The following is a 17,408-nucleotide window of genomic DNA, read 5'->3' on the forward strand; positions in this document are numbered from 1 at the left end:
TATCATCATCATCATCATCATCATCATCATCATCATTATTATTATTATTATTATTATTTTAAACTTTGTTCAATGCTCAGTGTTTAAAGCTGGCAAACGAAATGTTAAAACTTGGATTAATAGCAGCTTTACGTGCAATCTAAGTAATGTATTTGTAACAATGATTCATAAATCTCTTTCAGACCAATTTCTAACCATTGATTTAACCTTGATTTTAAGCCAACAATTCTCGACTTCATAAGCGTCTTAATATTAATCTTGACTTTCGATTCGAGCTTTCATTATAAACAGTTCAATTTATAGTTCGTCATCGATAATTCTTTCAATGGGCTGAATAAGCGTCAGGAAATATGCAAATAATCGATAGCGCTTGCCAACCGACAGATAAGTAGGTATCTGTCGATTCGTCAAATGTGGTAAGGAGAAGGGAGTGAGAGCATCAGTGGCTGTTAGCCTCTCGTCATACGTGTATGAGCTGGAATTCACGAGGCAACAAGTGCCGAGGCATGAATACGCCTGTGACAGTGATTTCGAGTGAGAAGGAGACGGCTGCGCGAGATCCGATTAATTATCCCGGAGATTGAATTCAATGCGATGTGTGCGATCGAAACGTGAGATTGATGTTGAGCTTCGTGTTTGCTTGGCAGAATGACAGCGCGAAATTCATCCATTGCTTGCGAAGGTTTCGGAAGGGGCATAAATTTACTCGATTCTCAAGTGGTTTTTAACTCCTCGATGTATCGTGACTGTGAGTTCAGCTTCACATTCAAACGAGTATTATGTGTGACATAAGAATTCATATGAATACTCTCGATGTAACCGATACAATTAATAAATGATGACAAATATTGTGCAAAAAATAAGAACAAACAAAGCTTGATTGATTTTAATTTTACTTTTCTTTATAATGCTTGATTTATGCAAGCTATCGCTATTATTAATATATAAGAGGGTAAAGATTAGAAAAGATATTTATGAATTTCTATATCACATTAGATTGCTAATATTAATAATTACGTCAAGTTAAAGAAAAAAAAAATATATATATATATATATACGTATGTATTTTAGTTTAAAGCAATCAATGTTTTTTATAATTTTAACAAATAATGACGAATCTTGATCTATAATCATGAATAAATGAACAAATATTTTTTTTTTTATATAAAAGCCATAGCTGAGAGAATATATTTTTCAGTAAGACAGCATTACACCAACTTTCATTAAATTTTTATTTTCTCGAGAACTAATGGGAACTCAATTATTTCGAATCCTCTATTTAATACTTTTAGATAGCATAAACTTAAATTTAACGTTGAAACAAAATTTATGATAAATATGAATGTTAAGCTTTTAATTTTATATAAAATTTATTAATAAGTTAATGGAAAAAAAAAATGCAGAAAAATTATGAATTTATTATATACAAACGGATTTAATTAAAATTTTTTACAACATTTAGATTAGTAAAATTGAAAATTGAACTAAGCCTCGATCGTGAATATAAATGAAATATTTTATGAAAGCATGAATATAAATATTGCAATTTAAATATAATAAAACTAATTAATATCAGAGTGATTAATTAAAAAACAAAAACAAAAAAAAAAAAATTAATTTTAAGCAAAATATACATTCACCTACAGAATAAATTAACCCATCGATTATTGCATTATAAAATTATAGTGTAAATTATATAAAGAAATTGGTTTTCAAGCTTGTCCTATGATTTTTAATTGAATTTCAACTCAGTGTAATTACATTAAAAATGTCATCAATATCGAATACCATCACGAAGATCAAATATTTTTATACGAAAAGGAATTTATATTTTATTTTATTCAGATCTATGCAAATGTAACGAATATGTATTCATGCAAAGTTTTTTCGCCATCTATTCTTATCCACTTATCTAATAATAATTGAACATTTTGAGAAAAGGCAACTATCTGATTTAATTCATTATATCTATTATTCTTTTTCTTCTTCTAACAATTAAAACAGTACATTAATTGTTTATATTTTTATTTACAGTTATACATAATTCACGGAGAAATTTTGACAATTATGTCACACGTATATTTAAGGCGCTCGAACTCATCGATCAATTTCAACATATTTATCAAATGAAATCAATCATCAATCATCAATCGATCAAATATACATGAAATGAAATCAAGTATAAAATTATAAAGACAAAGTGTTTAATATCAAAGTGGATATTCCGGTAAAATAATGAGGCACTAAGGAGCTGAAATAAAAGAGGGAAGCATAATAAAGAAAAAGCAGTTGAAAAGATGGCAAAGCACAGCTTTTGCGAATCTTGGTCGAAATATATGAAGGACATTGGTGGAACTTCGTCATTCGTGTGAGCTCATAAAAAATCCATAAAATAGGGAAAGGACGCCAGGCGCCGTTGTGACGCTGATACGTCGGAGCGTATTTAACGGAAGCTGTGCCGTGAGTCGCGAGCGAGCGACAATTAGCGATAGCCTTATGATGAGCGCAAATTAAAGAACTCGTACAGAGTCCGGGCGATAATTGAAATTGACGACGGCCATGCTGGATTAATCGCCCCAAAGCCATATATTCGAATGGCCGGTTACAGCTTCGATTGCTATAGATTTTTAGGGGCATAAAATCGTGGATAATGAGGCGTAAAATTGGCTTCTTTCCCTTCTTTCATTATCACAGATGAAAAGAGAATGGCGCATGGAATTTAGGGCTTCTTATTATATTTTATTATGACAATTTGTATACAAACGGAAGTGCCTTTCAAAGACGAATGGCTAATGCAATAAAATTCCTATAATGGATAATGATTTCAATTAATCATGCGGTTGTAATTTGTTTCAAGACTCTGAAATATTGATATTTGCTTCGTTTCATATCGCTGTCTCTTGTTTTTCGCAAAAAGTCTGGTTATTTTTCTAATTAATTGCATTTCCACAATTTATTTCAAATGAATTAATACCGACGGATATTTAGCAAGGAAAAAATATGAATACATTTTGTTTTACTAATTTGATACTTAATCTAACAATTTACAATTGCACGTACACATTCTAATTGTAATTAATAATAATAATATTTGTCAATATTCCTATGTAATTTATTATGACGCGTACATTGCCGGTTTTCATTTCATTTTATCACACAAAGGAAGCGAACAATTGTATTGAATGTAGATTAACGCGTGCACACTTGTACGGTGAACTAATAAAAGCGAATCTAATTGATTGGACTAATAATTATTGAAATTTATTGTACGTTTAATTGATAACGATGCAAATTTCAAAGTTATTCTTTGTTTATTTCCTAAAAGCACAAAAACAAAACAAAACAGAACAAAACAAAACAAAAAACAAAAACAAAAAAAAACAAAATAAAAAACAAAATAAAAAACAAAAAAAAAAAACGAAAAAAAGAAAACTTTCGCGTATAAGATTGAAAATATAAAGGATAGTATGATTTCATTATAATTTTATGAGGCTAATGAAAATTATTGCTGAGGCTATTAATAATTTAATCGGTGATAAAATTTGAATTTAAAATTACAAAATCTGATTACTCGGGAGTTTAAAAAGTAAACGTTGTTTAACAATTGAAAAATAAAATCCTTTCAGGACAGTTAATATAGAGAGGAGCTACTCACGCCGCTATCATGCGACGTTATCAAGAAAATTAAGTACTTACTTGTGTAGGCAGGACTATGAGGGCAACGCATATCATGATAACCATATAGAGTTGTGATGGCCATATGTCGGGCACAAAGTCTCCATAGCCGACGGTCGAGAAAGTCACAACGACGTAGTATGTGCTTTGGAAGAGGTTGAGGTGTCGATGCCCGGCGCGTTGAAAGTGCTGGATTCCGCAGACGCTTGAACATAAGATGTTAACGGGGATTTACATTTTATAACTGACTAGAAAATTTGCATGGGAGATGATTTGACGGGCGCTTTATTTAGGGGATGTGCACTTTATTGATTTTGGTCATTCCCATCCTTAGCTACAGGATGGTGTGGGCGGGGTGTGAGGTGGGTAGGGGCTGGTAGGTGGTTGCGATCGATTGTCTTCAAGTCGGTGTTTGTGATGTTGATGTACGTGCGATTGCCTTTCAATTCGTTATGCGGAAGTCTCATCGTAAAGCAAGAACGTTATTAATTTTTAATAGTTCAAAACATTATGTATTTGTCATTGAAAGGGAGAGGTAATCGACTATTTCTTTTTCTCATTGAATTATCAATTGCTATTTCGCTTTATCTGCAATTTGAGATGATTTTACCTACGCATTGATTACGATTATTTAAATATAAATTTCAAGCAAATCATTAAAACACAAGGAACTTAATTGATCGTGTTCGATAAATACAGATAATTTTCTGTATTTATTTCGTTGTCACATGCCAAATAGATAAAACGAAGTACGATATTTGTTTTAACGAAGTTAGCTAAACGAAGTATAAAGTTAAATCGTTATTTGATTAAACTTTTTAGTAGTACCAATAGTTTGTAGATATCTATGAACATGACTACAACAAAAAGACAAAACAAAAAACAAAACAAAAAAGTGAAAAAACAAAAAACAAACAAACAAACAAGAAAACAAAAACGATTAATTATATAAGCTGTCAGTTCTTCGAACTAATGCATAACAGTGCGTTAAAAATATTTATCTTAAAAAAATGTATTAAATTTAAAAAAGAATTTTCCAATTTTTTAATACTAATTTCAACAGACCATTCAATTTATGTTCACCATAAATCATCTTCAATTAAACGAAGACATTATTTATCTTAATGTATATTAATATATCATAAAAGTATTATTATTATAAATGTTAATTTGTACGATCTCCAAGCGAACCACATCAACACAACTAGCGCTTAAATAGATATACGTCCTCTTACATAATAATGAAAATATGTAAAATTATTTCAGACTTTAAGAATCGGAGCCAGTGCTCCTTTGACATTAAAATACTTCATCAAAAGTTCGGTAAAATCATACGCTTTTAACACTACAAATTTCCTTATATCTCATTCAAGGACAATGCCGAAAAAGCATTGTTGAACGCCTCGAGCGCTCGCTTCGCGGCTCCAGATTTTAGAATCACGCTAATAAAATCAGAGAGCTAAGGAGGAGGGAGAAGGAGTTCGACGGTCAAAAAGTTTCGCACAACACGGCTTTCGTCAGAGGGATTTTTCGCACAGCGTTACGTCGCCGCGTTTATAAAAGTTGCATACATTATGCATGCGACCCCGTTAGTCGCTTTGGACGTGTATTTGTACACCTCTCATCCTTTACAACCGCTTGCTCCTCTACGGCGCTCTTTCTCTTTATTTTTCATCCTATAATTCCACAGGCTGAGATATTTTATTAAACTTTTCGTTAGAATGGCTTATGATAGATTATTATCCTCCTAGTGTTGTTATTCTTCTCTCACGGTAATTATTACATTACATATAACTCATATAGAAATTCTCACAATCATATATTTATATGTTAGCTTAACATTGTTGTATTGTTTTTATTCAGAACTTATTCACTTTATTGATATTACTTTTTTTTTTTTTTTTTTTTTTTTTTTTAAAAAAAATTTTTTTTTTTTTTTTTTTTTTTTTTTTTTTTATACGAAAAATGTATATTGTGTTTCGACTATCGAGATCATTCTATAAATCGCTGTAATTAAATAGGATAAATTAATTTTGCAAACGTTTGAAAAGTCCAATAAACTTACAACTTTTACAGCGCAAGGACAGCAATATCCGCAGTACTTTTTAATGCAGAAACATTTAGTAATTGTATATTTATCACCATACATTCATGCATATTATTCTGCGGCGCGTGTAAGAGAGAACAAAATAATGTGATAATTTAATAATATTTGAATGGACTTAAGCATATTAATATTGACTGTATGGGTAAATTTTTTCGGTAAATGTTGAAAAACGTTACGAGCAAATTCTACAAATCTTATCATATAATATAAAAGGTATTACAAATTTTATTTATGTTATCGAAGGTGTAAAAAATATACATAGAAGAATATTATACGATATATATATATATATATATATATATATATATAGATATATAGATATATGCACTAAGAGTTGCGCATATTTATTTGAATAAATTACGTTAAATATTTAGTAAATGATCGAATTATGAATATTATTATTATGAATATTTTAGAATTTACAAGAAATTTAAATAAAACATTACTTAATCTCGGAATTTTACATTAACTGCAAGGATTTTGTTTAAGATAAAAATTACGCGAATAACATCGTTGCACTTACGTTTACTGACATTTAGACAAAATTACCAAGGCTTTCCTACATTTTTTAGCTAGAATTTTTTATTTCAGAGTCACTGTCATAAAATTATTCAATATTTACTTTTTTAATTCATATTTTTTTATCCACGTTATCTTAATTTATAAATTTTCGTCAATTCAAAAGTTTAAAAGTCTGCATAATTTTCTCGACTAAGAGATAGAGAGAGAGAGAGAGAGAGAGAGAGAGAGCTAATAATGAATTCGTAATTTAACATAAACGATGATTATAGAATGAAAGAAAAAAATAAATAAAATACATTTACCATACCAGTGTGTCTCATTTGCAATAATGTATCGTTCAAAAAATATTTCACTCTGATTAAAAAGATTTCCCACTTATTCGGAAGTCCAATTTATTCGTACGAACTGAAACGATGCGTAATCGGCTTAAGCCAATAAGAAAACGCCGAGAAAAGGAAACACGACTTTTCGAATTCTTGCTTTGTACCAAAGCAAAAATCCTCTCCGAGCTAAAAAGAAGTAAGAGGAAAAGAACCCTTGCATCCAATAAATATTCATTGGTCTCGATTCTCTTTACTTTTAGATCCTATTTTGCCTTTGCGTCGTCGTCGTCGTCGTCGTCGTCGTCGTCGTCGTCGTCGTCGTCGTCGTCGTCGTCGTCGTCGTCGTCGTCGTCGTCGTCGTCGTCGTCGTCGTCGTCGTCGTCGTCGTCGTCGTCGTCGTCGTCGTCGTCGTCGTCGTCGTCGTCGTCGTCGTCGTCGTCGTCGTCGTCGTCGTCGTCGTAGTCGCAGTCGTCGTCGCAGTCGTCGTAGTCGCAGTCGTCGTAGTCGCAGTCGTCGTCGTCGTCATCATCGTCGCCGATGTCGCTCTCTCCTTCCCCATCCCCGTCCCCAACTCGTATATTTACTTATTTTCAGGGCAAGCCAGCGTTCCATAACGAAGCGTGCATTAATTAAAGCCGAGTACTAAACGGCCGAATTTGCATAGTATGTACAGATGGCCAGGTCGCATCGGTTAACGTGGAATTCGCGTATGACGGTGAGAAGGAAGGACGTCGGTCAGCGAGTTTATAGAAGTGTAAATTTTGAAATACCTCAGAGAATAATGATGGCGATTCATGCGCTGGGAAATATATTTTGTATATTTTTTTAATACCCAGTGTGCTATTATTGTAAGAACGAAACTTTTATCATATGAATGTTATATCCCAAGAGTTTTGTGTCAAAAAATATATCTTTCACTGATAGTTCCTGCTTTTTAAAATAACAATATGATTACTTATATTATTTCGTTTTGTTTTAAACAACCATTATGGATATACCGAATGATTACAGCGATTAAAAAATTCCCTAGTTCATCTGCTATATAATTCTAAAGAACAATAATAGTAATTGTTTTTGTAAGAAGTAATTAATTATGGCATTAATGAGAGTTTACGGAAACGAATGTTTTTAATTCATATTATACAAGTTTAGTAATATCACGCTATTTTTTAAAACGGGCTTCCTTGAATGAACAAAACATTTTCAAAATAAGGTTCATTTATATAATATCCTAATAAGTATCTAGTAAGTATCCAAGCGAGTATTTTAATGAATAATTTGCAATTACAGGACAAAGTCCTATAAAATAGACGGCTCGAAAGAACTAACACAGGGCTTCACCGAGGCAGGACTGAAATTGAGGAATTTCTATTTACATGATACGGTCATTCTCATAATTATGGTGCATTCGCGAATTCCGAGCTACTTCACATACACAATTTGTCAATATGCTTGTTGATTTTATCATCCGATATGATCTGACATTCTGATTGTTTGATACATTTTGATGCCAAAAATCTGTTATATGTAATTGTTATGGATTATTGTATATTAATTATCTGTGCTCTGTATTAGTAAGATAATAGAAATGAAAAAGTTTTTCATTATTGCATTTATCAATAGAGAAAAAATTTCATGTATTCGATAGATTTTAAATATGATCAATAGTTGTTTAAAATTCACTTTTAATTATTATATTCTTTAAGTGTATTATGTTAATGATGAAGTTTGTAGGATTTTCACGGCATCATTTTTAAAGTATGAATTTTCTAAATTATTAATTTAATATGTAATTAATTTTATTATATTGCTTATTCTAGATAAAATATTATTCGTAATTATATTCTAATAAATTTATTTTATATTTCTTTAATGAATAAAATTAATATTCGTATGTTTGTAAAAGTTTATCAAAATGCTAAGTACAAATAGATAGTTAAGCTTCTATATAATTATTGACTATAGAATAAAATTTGTTATTATTTAAATTTAAGATAAATTTTAAATGAAAGTACTTTTATCATTTCAAAAACAATATCTTTTATATAATTGAAAAGTTATAGAATTTTAATAACAAAAAATTGACAATAATTATTACAATAAAACGGTAAGTTCTTAATAGTTTTATTCGAGTAAAAAGCTATTACAATGCATTCTCGTTTATTTGCATTGAATAATAAGATTTAAAAATCAGAATTTGAAATAAAAATATTTTACTCTTTGCTGCTTGCACAATAATTATTATGTAAGCCGAATGAAACATGCAATAAATGAAATTTATATAGGAAATGATGTATTCAGCTTGATTAAGAATAATATACGATTATTTGTTCAGCATTATGTGCAATTGTTTGATTGTACTACAAGTAAAGGCACAAAAATGCTCAAATATTTCGCCAATCTTCTTTAGTATACGCGTTGCCTACTTTTTTCAAATAAAATTAAATTATCACTGTCGAAGGAAAAACGTTAAACCGCACGGTTAAGCGGCTAACCGAATTCGTCTTTTTCTCCTCAGGTATTCATCAATGTCTTTTAACTTTTACTTTCCATACATAAGCCTCACTGAACGCGCGTCTTCATGCATTTGGTCGCGATTACCATATACAGCTCGCGTCGCGCCTATAATATATCACTTATGTGCATACATATATTCAAAGGCTATTATATATATATATATATATATATATCGCGAGATTATCAACGTGCGCAGATATTATCGCGGAGGGAACTCCGGATTTCCTGCGATACAAATGTTATAAAGCTTATTATTTTTTTTATTTTATCTTAGTTATATACATATATGTCTATAGTTTTTTTTTACAAATAAAAATATGAATGATTTGGATTCGGTAGTAAACTCCTTACCCTGTCAATATTCAATACTGTACAATGAGTAATTAATTATAATTGACACATTAGGTTCGATTATTGCTTATTTTTTATTTTAATCGAAAGTCTGATTATTGTAATTTTGAATTTTGAATTATGAATTTAATTAACAAAATTTAATATTTTATATAATATTTATATAATTACTAAATTGATTATAGTGCGCATATAAGTAATGTATACAATAAGCCATTTTCGCTAATTATTCATATTTAAAATATTAAAGCCATACACTTACGTTAAATAACTGTAAATTAATTATTATTTAAACGATTATACGCTCGGTAGTACAGAAAGATATTGAATTTAGATACTATATTATGTACAAAATTAATATAAAATTTTATTTTATAGGGCAACAACTGTCCATTGGAAAGTAAATCTTTTTGGACAAATTCACACAATAAACTAAAATGAATGAAAAAGAGAAATAAATAAATCATTGATTGTTTCATGAATTTCTTTAAAATTAAAATAGAAAAATCAATAACCAATGTTTTATGTTGTAGAGAAGTTCATAAAAACTCATAGATTTTTATATATTTCTAGAGTTCACACAATTTTCTATTAGTGATATTTTAAATTCTGCTCTAAATTAAATAAGGTACAATCTAAATTAAATTAATCTTACTTTATTTTCTTTATATTATTTTTCTTTATTTTCTTTATATTTTCTTTATATTCTCTATATTTTCTTTATATTCTAAATTAAATTAATCTTACTTTATATTTTTATAAGGCACACGAGCTAATATATCCAATTAAATTAACTTTTTTTATAATTTTTTATCGTTTCATTCATAATAGAAATTTTTAGATATAATTTTTTTTTTTTATTACAAGTATTTAAAAACCATAAATTATATAAAAATCATAAATTAATTGTGAGGGAGAATTTAGGATAATCAATAAAATTTAGAATTCTATTTAAAATAAGAGTCTTCAAATGAATTTAATCGAATAATGAGATACAGAATATTATAGAGTTAATAAATAAATATTGTAATATGTAATATTGAAGCATTACATTATCGATCAATTTTACTTAATTTGTCATACTTTAAAATCGGATTGTTAGCTAATATCAAATTTAGCAATATTATGTATTTTTATTTACAATTGTCTGAAATGCATTCGGTTGGTACTACATTGTCCCGAGAAAATAAAAATCCAGAAAATTTTTCATTTAATATGAATATTAACGATTTTTTCCAATGATATAATGTAAAGATGTATTTTACTTACCCACGTAGCATTTACTCATCAATATTCATCTATTTTATAATTTATTCAAAAATACAGTGTGTACTAAAAACAGATAAGAGAAGTATAAAATCGATCATAAATTATAATTTAAAGATTGTTATTGCTTTGTACTGTAAATAAAAAAAGTGATTTCTTTTCAACAAGAATATATGTACGTATATAGTTTTTATAAATCATATAATATATAAAATACAACAACTAATACGAGACAAATACATAAATAAAAGAGGGATTAATTTTTTAATTAATATTAAATTTGCATACTTTATTCTAGGGATGAAAATAATTTATTATACTTGAGTTTTAATATCAGAAATCAATTTTGATTAAGTAAGGTTATTACATTTCAAATGTTATATAATGATAATCCCAATTTAACTATTGATTTGAATTATTATATTAAATCACAATCTTTAAAAGTACATAATTGTGCAAAAATCTTAAATAATGGCAAATATGAAAATATCAAATGTCATAATTCTTTCAAATGTGATTCTTTACATTTATACATTAATGCATTATACATACATATTATAATAAATACATAAATATTAATAATTTAAAGATATGTGCATAGGTCTTTCTAACTAATATCTTATATAATATGCAAATTTTAATTCACACAAAATTAAAGTATCGAATTGTTACATAAAAAGCCATTAGGTTAGTAATGGACGAAATTTGCGTTGATTATATTAACGACTTGAATATTCATTTTCGTTGTTTTTGCTATGTTAAATAATAGCATACAAAGCTTATTAAAGGAGTAACTTTAAAATGTCTTATTATTTTTCTAATTCTATCATGAATATCTGAAATAGTAAAAATAAAAAAGCTACTTCTCATAAAAATAATTTGTGAAATAATGTATATTAAAAAAAAAAAGAAAAAAAAGGTGAGATTGCAAAACTTATACAAGGAAAATAAAACACAATAATATCTAAATAATTAAATGATTTAAGAAAAGTACAGTTCTTAGTAAATGCGTCGTAATTTTTTTCTTCTTTTTTTTTAACGTTATAAACTCGGTAAGCTCACTCTCAAGTATTCAAGTATGCCGATTACATCGCATGCTATTACCTGATCCCAAGGATACATTTATTACGATCTAATATTACTATAAGCTACAATGGCTAAATAATAAATCGTTCGGATCGATTTGATGCGCAGACTCTATATTTGTATGTTGCGGTATGTATCAAATTGTATTCTGATGGAAAGTAGCGCATTCGCATGAACGAGTTGTTGCCCTGGTCACCTCCTCGACATGTACGACTAACGTTGGAATACGTAATCTATTAAGTCAATCTAGGCTGAATAATGCCTGCTGAAAATTATTATCACACACTACGTCAAAGAAACTATTAGGGCGTTTGATAATATTGTTTTTATTATCGATATGTGTACTGCCTTCGTCGCACTATGTAGATTTAAGTTTACATACTATCGTGAAACAAGGTTAATCAAAGATATTACTCTCTCTTTACATCTTTTATGAATAATTTCCCTGCTGGTCGATTCATTTGACTGATAAATGTTGTATTTTGAATTTCATATTTTTTATTCTACAATGTGTGCCATTATCGGCAATAAATATTACTTATTATTTATCTTTGTACGTTTGTTTTAGTTATACACAGGAGCGTGCGCATACGTGAATTAAGCTACATTGACAATTATAAAATTAAACAAAAATTGAATAATTGAATTGAAAAGCTATTATTCCGATACAAATTAAAATGCCTAATATTGAACTTACTTTATGTTGTCAGTAAATGGGGTCATAAATTTAATAAAAAATTCTACTACCTTTTACATTTCTATTTTTAAAAGATATCTCTATACTCCATTAGTCACAAAATTGAAACAAAAGTTTATACATTTGATCTAATTTTATTCTGAATGCATGTGATTGCTTCGATTGTTATGCACTGTTGTGTACGGAATAAATATTAAATCACGAGATAGATAATCTTAACAAACAAACTTTTCAATAATATTATGAAAACAAAATCAATTTTTATTACTTATTTTTAATAAAACCAATTTATTTGTTGTTCACGTACAGATAATTTTCAACTTTTCTAAATTCAAAATATTTTTATGAATTTATTTACTATTTTAAACTTATCTTTAGAATAAACAAATTTAGTGGCAATGTATTAGAAGAGAATGTTTATTTTGAAAATATTTATAATGATCTTTAGTCAGATATAGTTGTAAATATTTTAGAAATTTCAGAATCATCGAATGTCAATAAAGTTCTTTTCATATATCTAAATATCGAATTCATTAATCTTTTTCTATTTCATTACTTAAATTAATCAATTATTTACTAATAGAGTTTATGTTTACTATACTGTTCTACTGATAAGATAGATTTAATATTTCGGAGCAATAATATTTATTAGACCAACAATAAATATGCAATGAAAATGAAATTGTTCTTTCACGTTAAATTAAATTTAACAGTTTGCATTTCATTCGATTTAATAGTTACACGATTAATAATCTTATTGATCAATTAAAGTAATTACTTTAATTCGTTCCATATTTTAATATAAACAGTAATTGAATAAATAATATATTTTTCTATATTATGTAATTATGCTTAGTTAATATTTATTAAAAAGTTTTACAAATGTATATAAAATCTATTAAGGTATGTAAATCAGGTGGATACAATTATTTTCTTTGTTTATTTGCTGAAATTTGCAGCCAAAGAAAGTCTTAAAATTAATTAAAATTTTTTTAAAATTTAAATATCATATTTAAAATCTCTATTTAGATTTCGTATATTAAAACATGTATGTAATATACTACTAAATTATTTTAATTATATTTAATATTGATATATCATACAATATAGATAATAATATAGATTTTGAAAAATAATAAATGAATTGAAGAGAATTGAATTGTCAATTAATCAAATATATTTTCATTTTCGAGAAAAATATTATTCATTAAAAAATATCGGTTTAATTTATGATAGAATAAAAATTTTTTAACTTATTGAAATAGCGATTCAGCCCGCATTTTATTTTATTATTTAGTTTATTGTTTTATAAAAATTTTAATCAAACCTTGGTATAAATTGATATGAATTACATTTAGTAATTTTAACATAACGAATTGTAAATGTATGTGGATGTTATGCACAAATCGATAGAGAATTTAATATAAACGAATTTATTTTCCATTTCTACGCGCCGTTAAAAGAAATTCTTTAAAATATCGTCGCCTTACATATTCTGGTTTTATCAAAGTATATTAAGAACTTTTTGCCACTGGACTATTAAATGTTATGCCTAGTTTTCATATTTTATATTTTAGTCAGGTTTCGTCGAAAGCCGTTGGCTTTTAATCCCATTTCGTTCATCAAAATGTATTTATCATGTCACAAACACATAAATATGTCGAACAAGTATATAACATCGTGGCAGAGTACTAAAAGCGACAAATGCATCGTAACGAGGTCCGATATACATGTAAATGTGGGGTCAAGGCAAAACGTGCGACGCCCAAATGTCGCAAGCAATCGAGGTTTTGCGAGAAAAAAAAATGGCCCGGAAAGGTGTAATAGGGGAGCAGAGGTGAACACTTCGATCGTAACTTTCGATCGAATAGGGCGCGCACGATGGATCAGATAGCTTTGAGTCGTGCATCGCGACGGATCGTGAAATGAGTAAATACGTTCGATAAAACGTTAAAAATAGTTGGAGTATGGGGCGGGGGAGGGTGTCAATGAAATCCGAAGACGAGAAAGTTGCGAAAGGTAAATGAGAAGTAATAGGGAAAAGAGTCATGGATGACTAACGCCAGATGTACGGAATTCACAGATAAAAGAATAAGGGGCTAAGAAGCGGGAAAGTGAGGTCTCCGTAGAAAGGGTAATTGGTCCTTTATTATTTGGTTTATGCACGGTCGACTGGAAATGGTAGCGAATTCTTGGATAATACAGTTGGTTTATGTATGTTTGGTAGGTCACTCGTACCAATCACTTTATTCTTTGCGATTATTTGATCTTTAAATCTTTTTATTTATCGAAAGATTTCCTTGAATACAGGACTTTCTTTATTCGGCTTTTCTCAACAATCATCCGGTTTAAAATTAAGCGAGATTGAGCTTGACGTTGTGACGTGTCTTGTAGGGATAACTTTACGTCATATTACAGGACTGAATTTACGTCTAATAAACTATTACACACACAGATCTACTTTAAACAACTTTTAATATAAAATGTAATGTTATGGGTAATTTATTTTTGATAAATCTCTTTTATCCGACTATTAGTGATTGCTATATTAATTTCATCGGTTTATAGCCACATACTTTTATCCTTTTGAGAATGGAACGAAACGGTGAGAAGTAATCTTCTCATTATATGGTCTATAACCAGTGAAATTGTGTGACGTCATTTTCTGTTGCGTTGGCAATGGCAGTACTTCGCCCAATCGGGAACCTTTTAAGTTTCCGGCAAGATAAGGAACGAATGCAGTTTGCTGGCAAATGTCGGGGCTGTGAAGTGGCGCGCAAACTTGTACGTACTAAAAGGGCCTCCAACCGGTAACTTTATCGCAAGTTTGTATTCAAGAATCAAAAGTATCTTTTCCATGAACTATATTTCTTAATTATGTCGATGGGCATTCAAAACTTAAAAAAGAATCGAGATCTCGATCTTTTTGTACGAATTTGTATTGATTAGTTGCGCATGGTCTTTTTCTTATATACACTAAAGGAATATTAAAAAACTTGTGTGTGAATATACAAAATCGATTTCTTGAGATAATAAGACAAATTTGTTATTATTTCATATAAGTTTACCGGATGTTTTGTTTACATCATATTTGTTTTCAAACTTGATATAAATATAAATTATGTTTTTAAATTGAGTTGTTATACTTTTGAAGATTATTATGAGGAGAGGATAATGTAAATATTTATTAAGTTAAATGAAAAAAGATGTACTATGAAAAATAAGTTTTGATAATTAAGAAACTTTTTTGCTTTTAACATTTGTATTTTGTAATTCAAAAATTTTACTATTTAGTTTAAAATTTTTAAACTAAGTTTTGATAAAATATGAGGAAATTTTTTTGTAATTATAAATACAAGTTTCAGCACAAATTATAAATATATATTATATAAGTAACGTAAAAGTTTATAGTAACAATGGTTGTACAAATGTATTCCATTAAATGAAGTAGAAAGTTTATTTACAATTTTTGGTATTACTCAATCCAAGCTTTATTTTAGGCGATGTATATAAATATTTTTTTATTAATTATCACGAAAGGCATATAATATGTTAAACTTTAATTATTTTAAAAGTCAGATAGTTTACTTTTTTTGTTTATAATTGAGTAATCTAATAAATTTTGTCCATAATGTTTATTTAGAGAGAATTTGTGGAACAGTCATAATAAAAAGCATATTGCGGATTATATAACAATTATTGTGATATTAAATATTATAATAATATTCTTAAATATTTAAAATAATATTTATTAACAAATTTTGTCAAACGTTAAATTTATAATAAATCGATTTATAATTTTTCTTAAACCATTTATGTTAATAAATTAATATAAATATAATTTTGATATCAAATAATATAAGCAGCAGATTATAAATACACAAATATATATATATATATATATATATATATATTCAATATTATATTAGTACTATTAATATGAAAATTATTTCGTGGAAATTGTTCCAATATTGACTTTTCATTTTGTTATTTTAAGAATGACTAATACGAGATAAAGTAAAATTCTTTTTTTATTAAATGAAATATATTTAAGAATTATATTTTGATGTGTTAAATAATCATAATATCGGCGTTTCATTGAAACAAGAAATATTGTAATCCATTAAAAAATCAATCTTTATTTATACAATACCATTCGTAAATGTGTATGGTTATGTTCGTATATGTACAATTACAATTACAGTCATATGAAATTGGCTTATTTTGACATATTTTTTTACATATACCAGACGAAAACTAGGCCATATTGAAATGAAATATATTCATATGTTTTTGCGAATGTAATAAATTTTGCTCTAGAATTACAAAATTTAATGATTTAATATAATTATATGAAAATTAAAAATAAATAAATCTTTTTTTTTTTTTCATTAATAATTTATATGCATATATGCCATACAATTTTTTATATTGCACATAAGTATATATATAGATATATATATATATATATATATATATATGACATACATGTAGACAAGGGCGCTTTATAATTTTATTTAATGGTAGGCGTACAATGTTACTTTGAAGATTTAATTATGTAAATTATGATTTTATCTTTTAACTATATATGCGAATGAAATAAGAAATGTAAATAAATGTCTGGAATTATTATATTATGCGTTTAAGCGTTTCTCTCTGTTCTAACTGAAATTACAGTTCTCTAAGTCACAAGAAACTATTATTATTAACAATTTCAGATAAGATATAGTACATCCAGTAAAATTATAAAAGATATTAATGAAATTGGTCAAGGAAGATAATACGTATATATCAATTATTAATTAAACCTTCGTTTCATATAGGAAAGAGAATGTTAATACTGTTTCAGCTCATGCGTAAATAT

At 27.8% G+C, this 17,408-nt stretch overlaps 1 protein-coding gene across 1 annotated transcript in view; it reads right to left on the minus strand.

Annotated features, from left to right (window-relative positions):
- SLO2 (slowpoke 2) overlaps nt 1-17,408 on the minus strand; it is a 162,237-nt gene that overhangs the window by 40,693 nt on the left and 104,136 nt on the right. Inside the window, exon 8 of the mRNA XM_011506186.1 lies at nt 3,697-3,880. Within this exon, the coding sequence (XP_011504488.1) occupies nt 3,697-3,880 (184 nt within the window). The remainder of the gene's footprint in view (nt 1-3,696; nt 3,881-17,408) is intronic.

Source organism: Ceratosolen solmsi, unplaced genomic scaffold, assembly GCF_000503995.2.
Source record: "Ceratosolen solmsi marchali unplaced genomic scaffold, CerSol_1.0 scaffold7, whole genome shotgun sequence".
Classification (NCBI taxonomy): domain Eukaryota; kingdom Metazoa; phylum Arthropoda; class Insecta; order Hymenoptera; family Agaonidae; genus Ceratosolen; species Ceratosolen solmsi.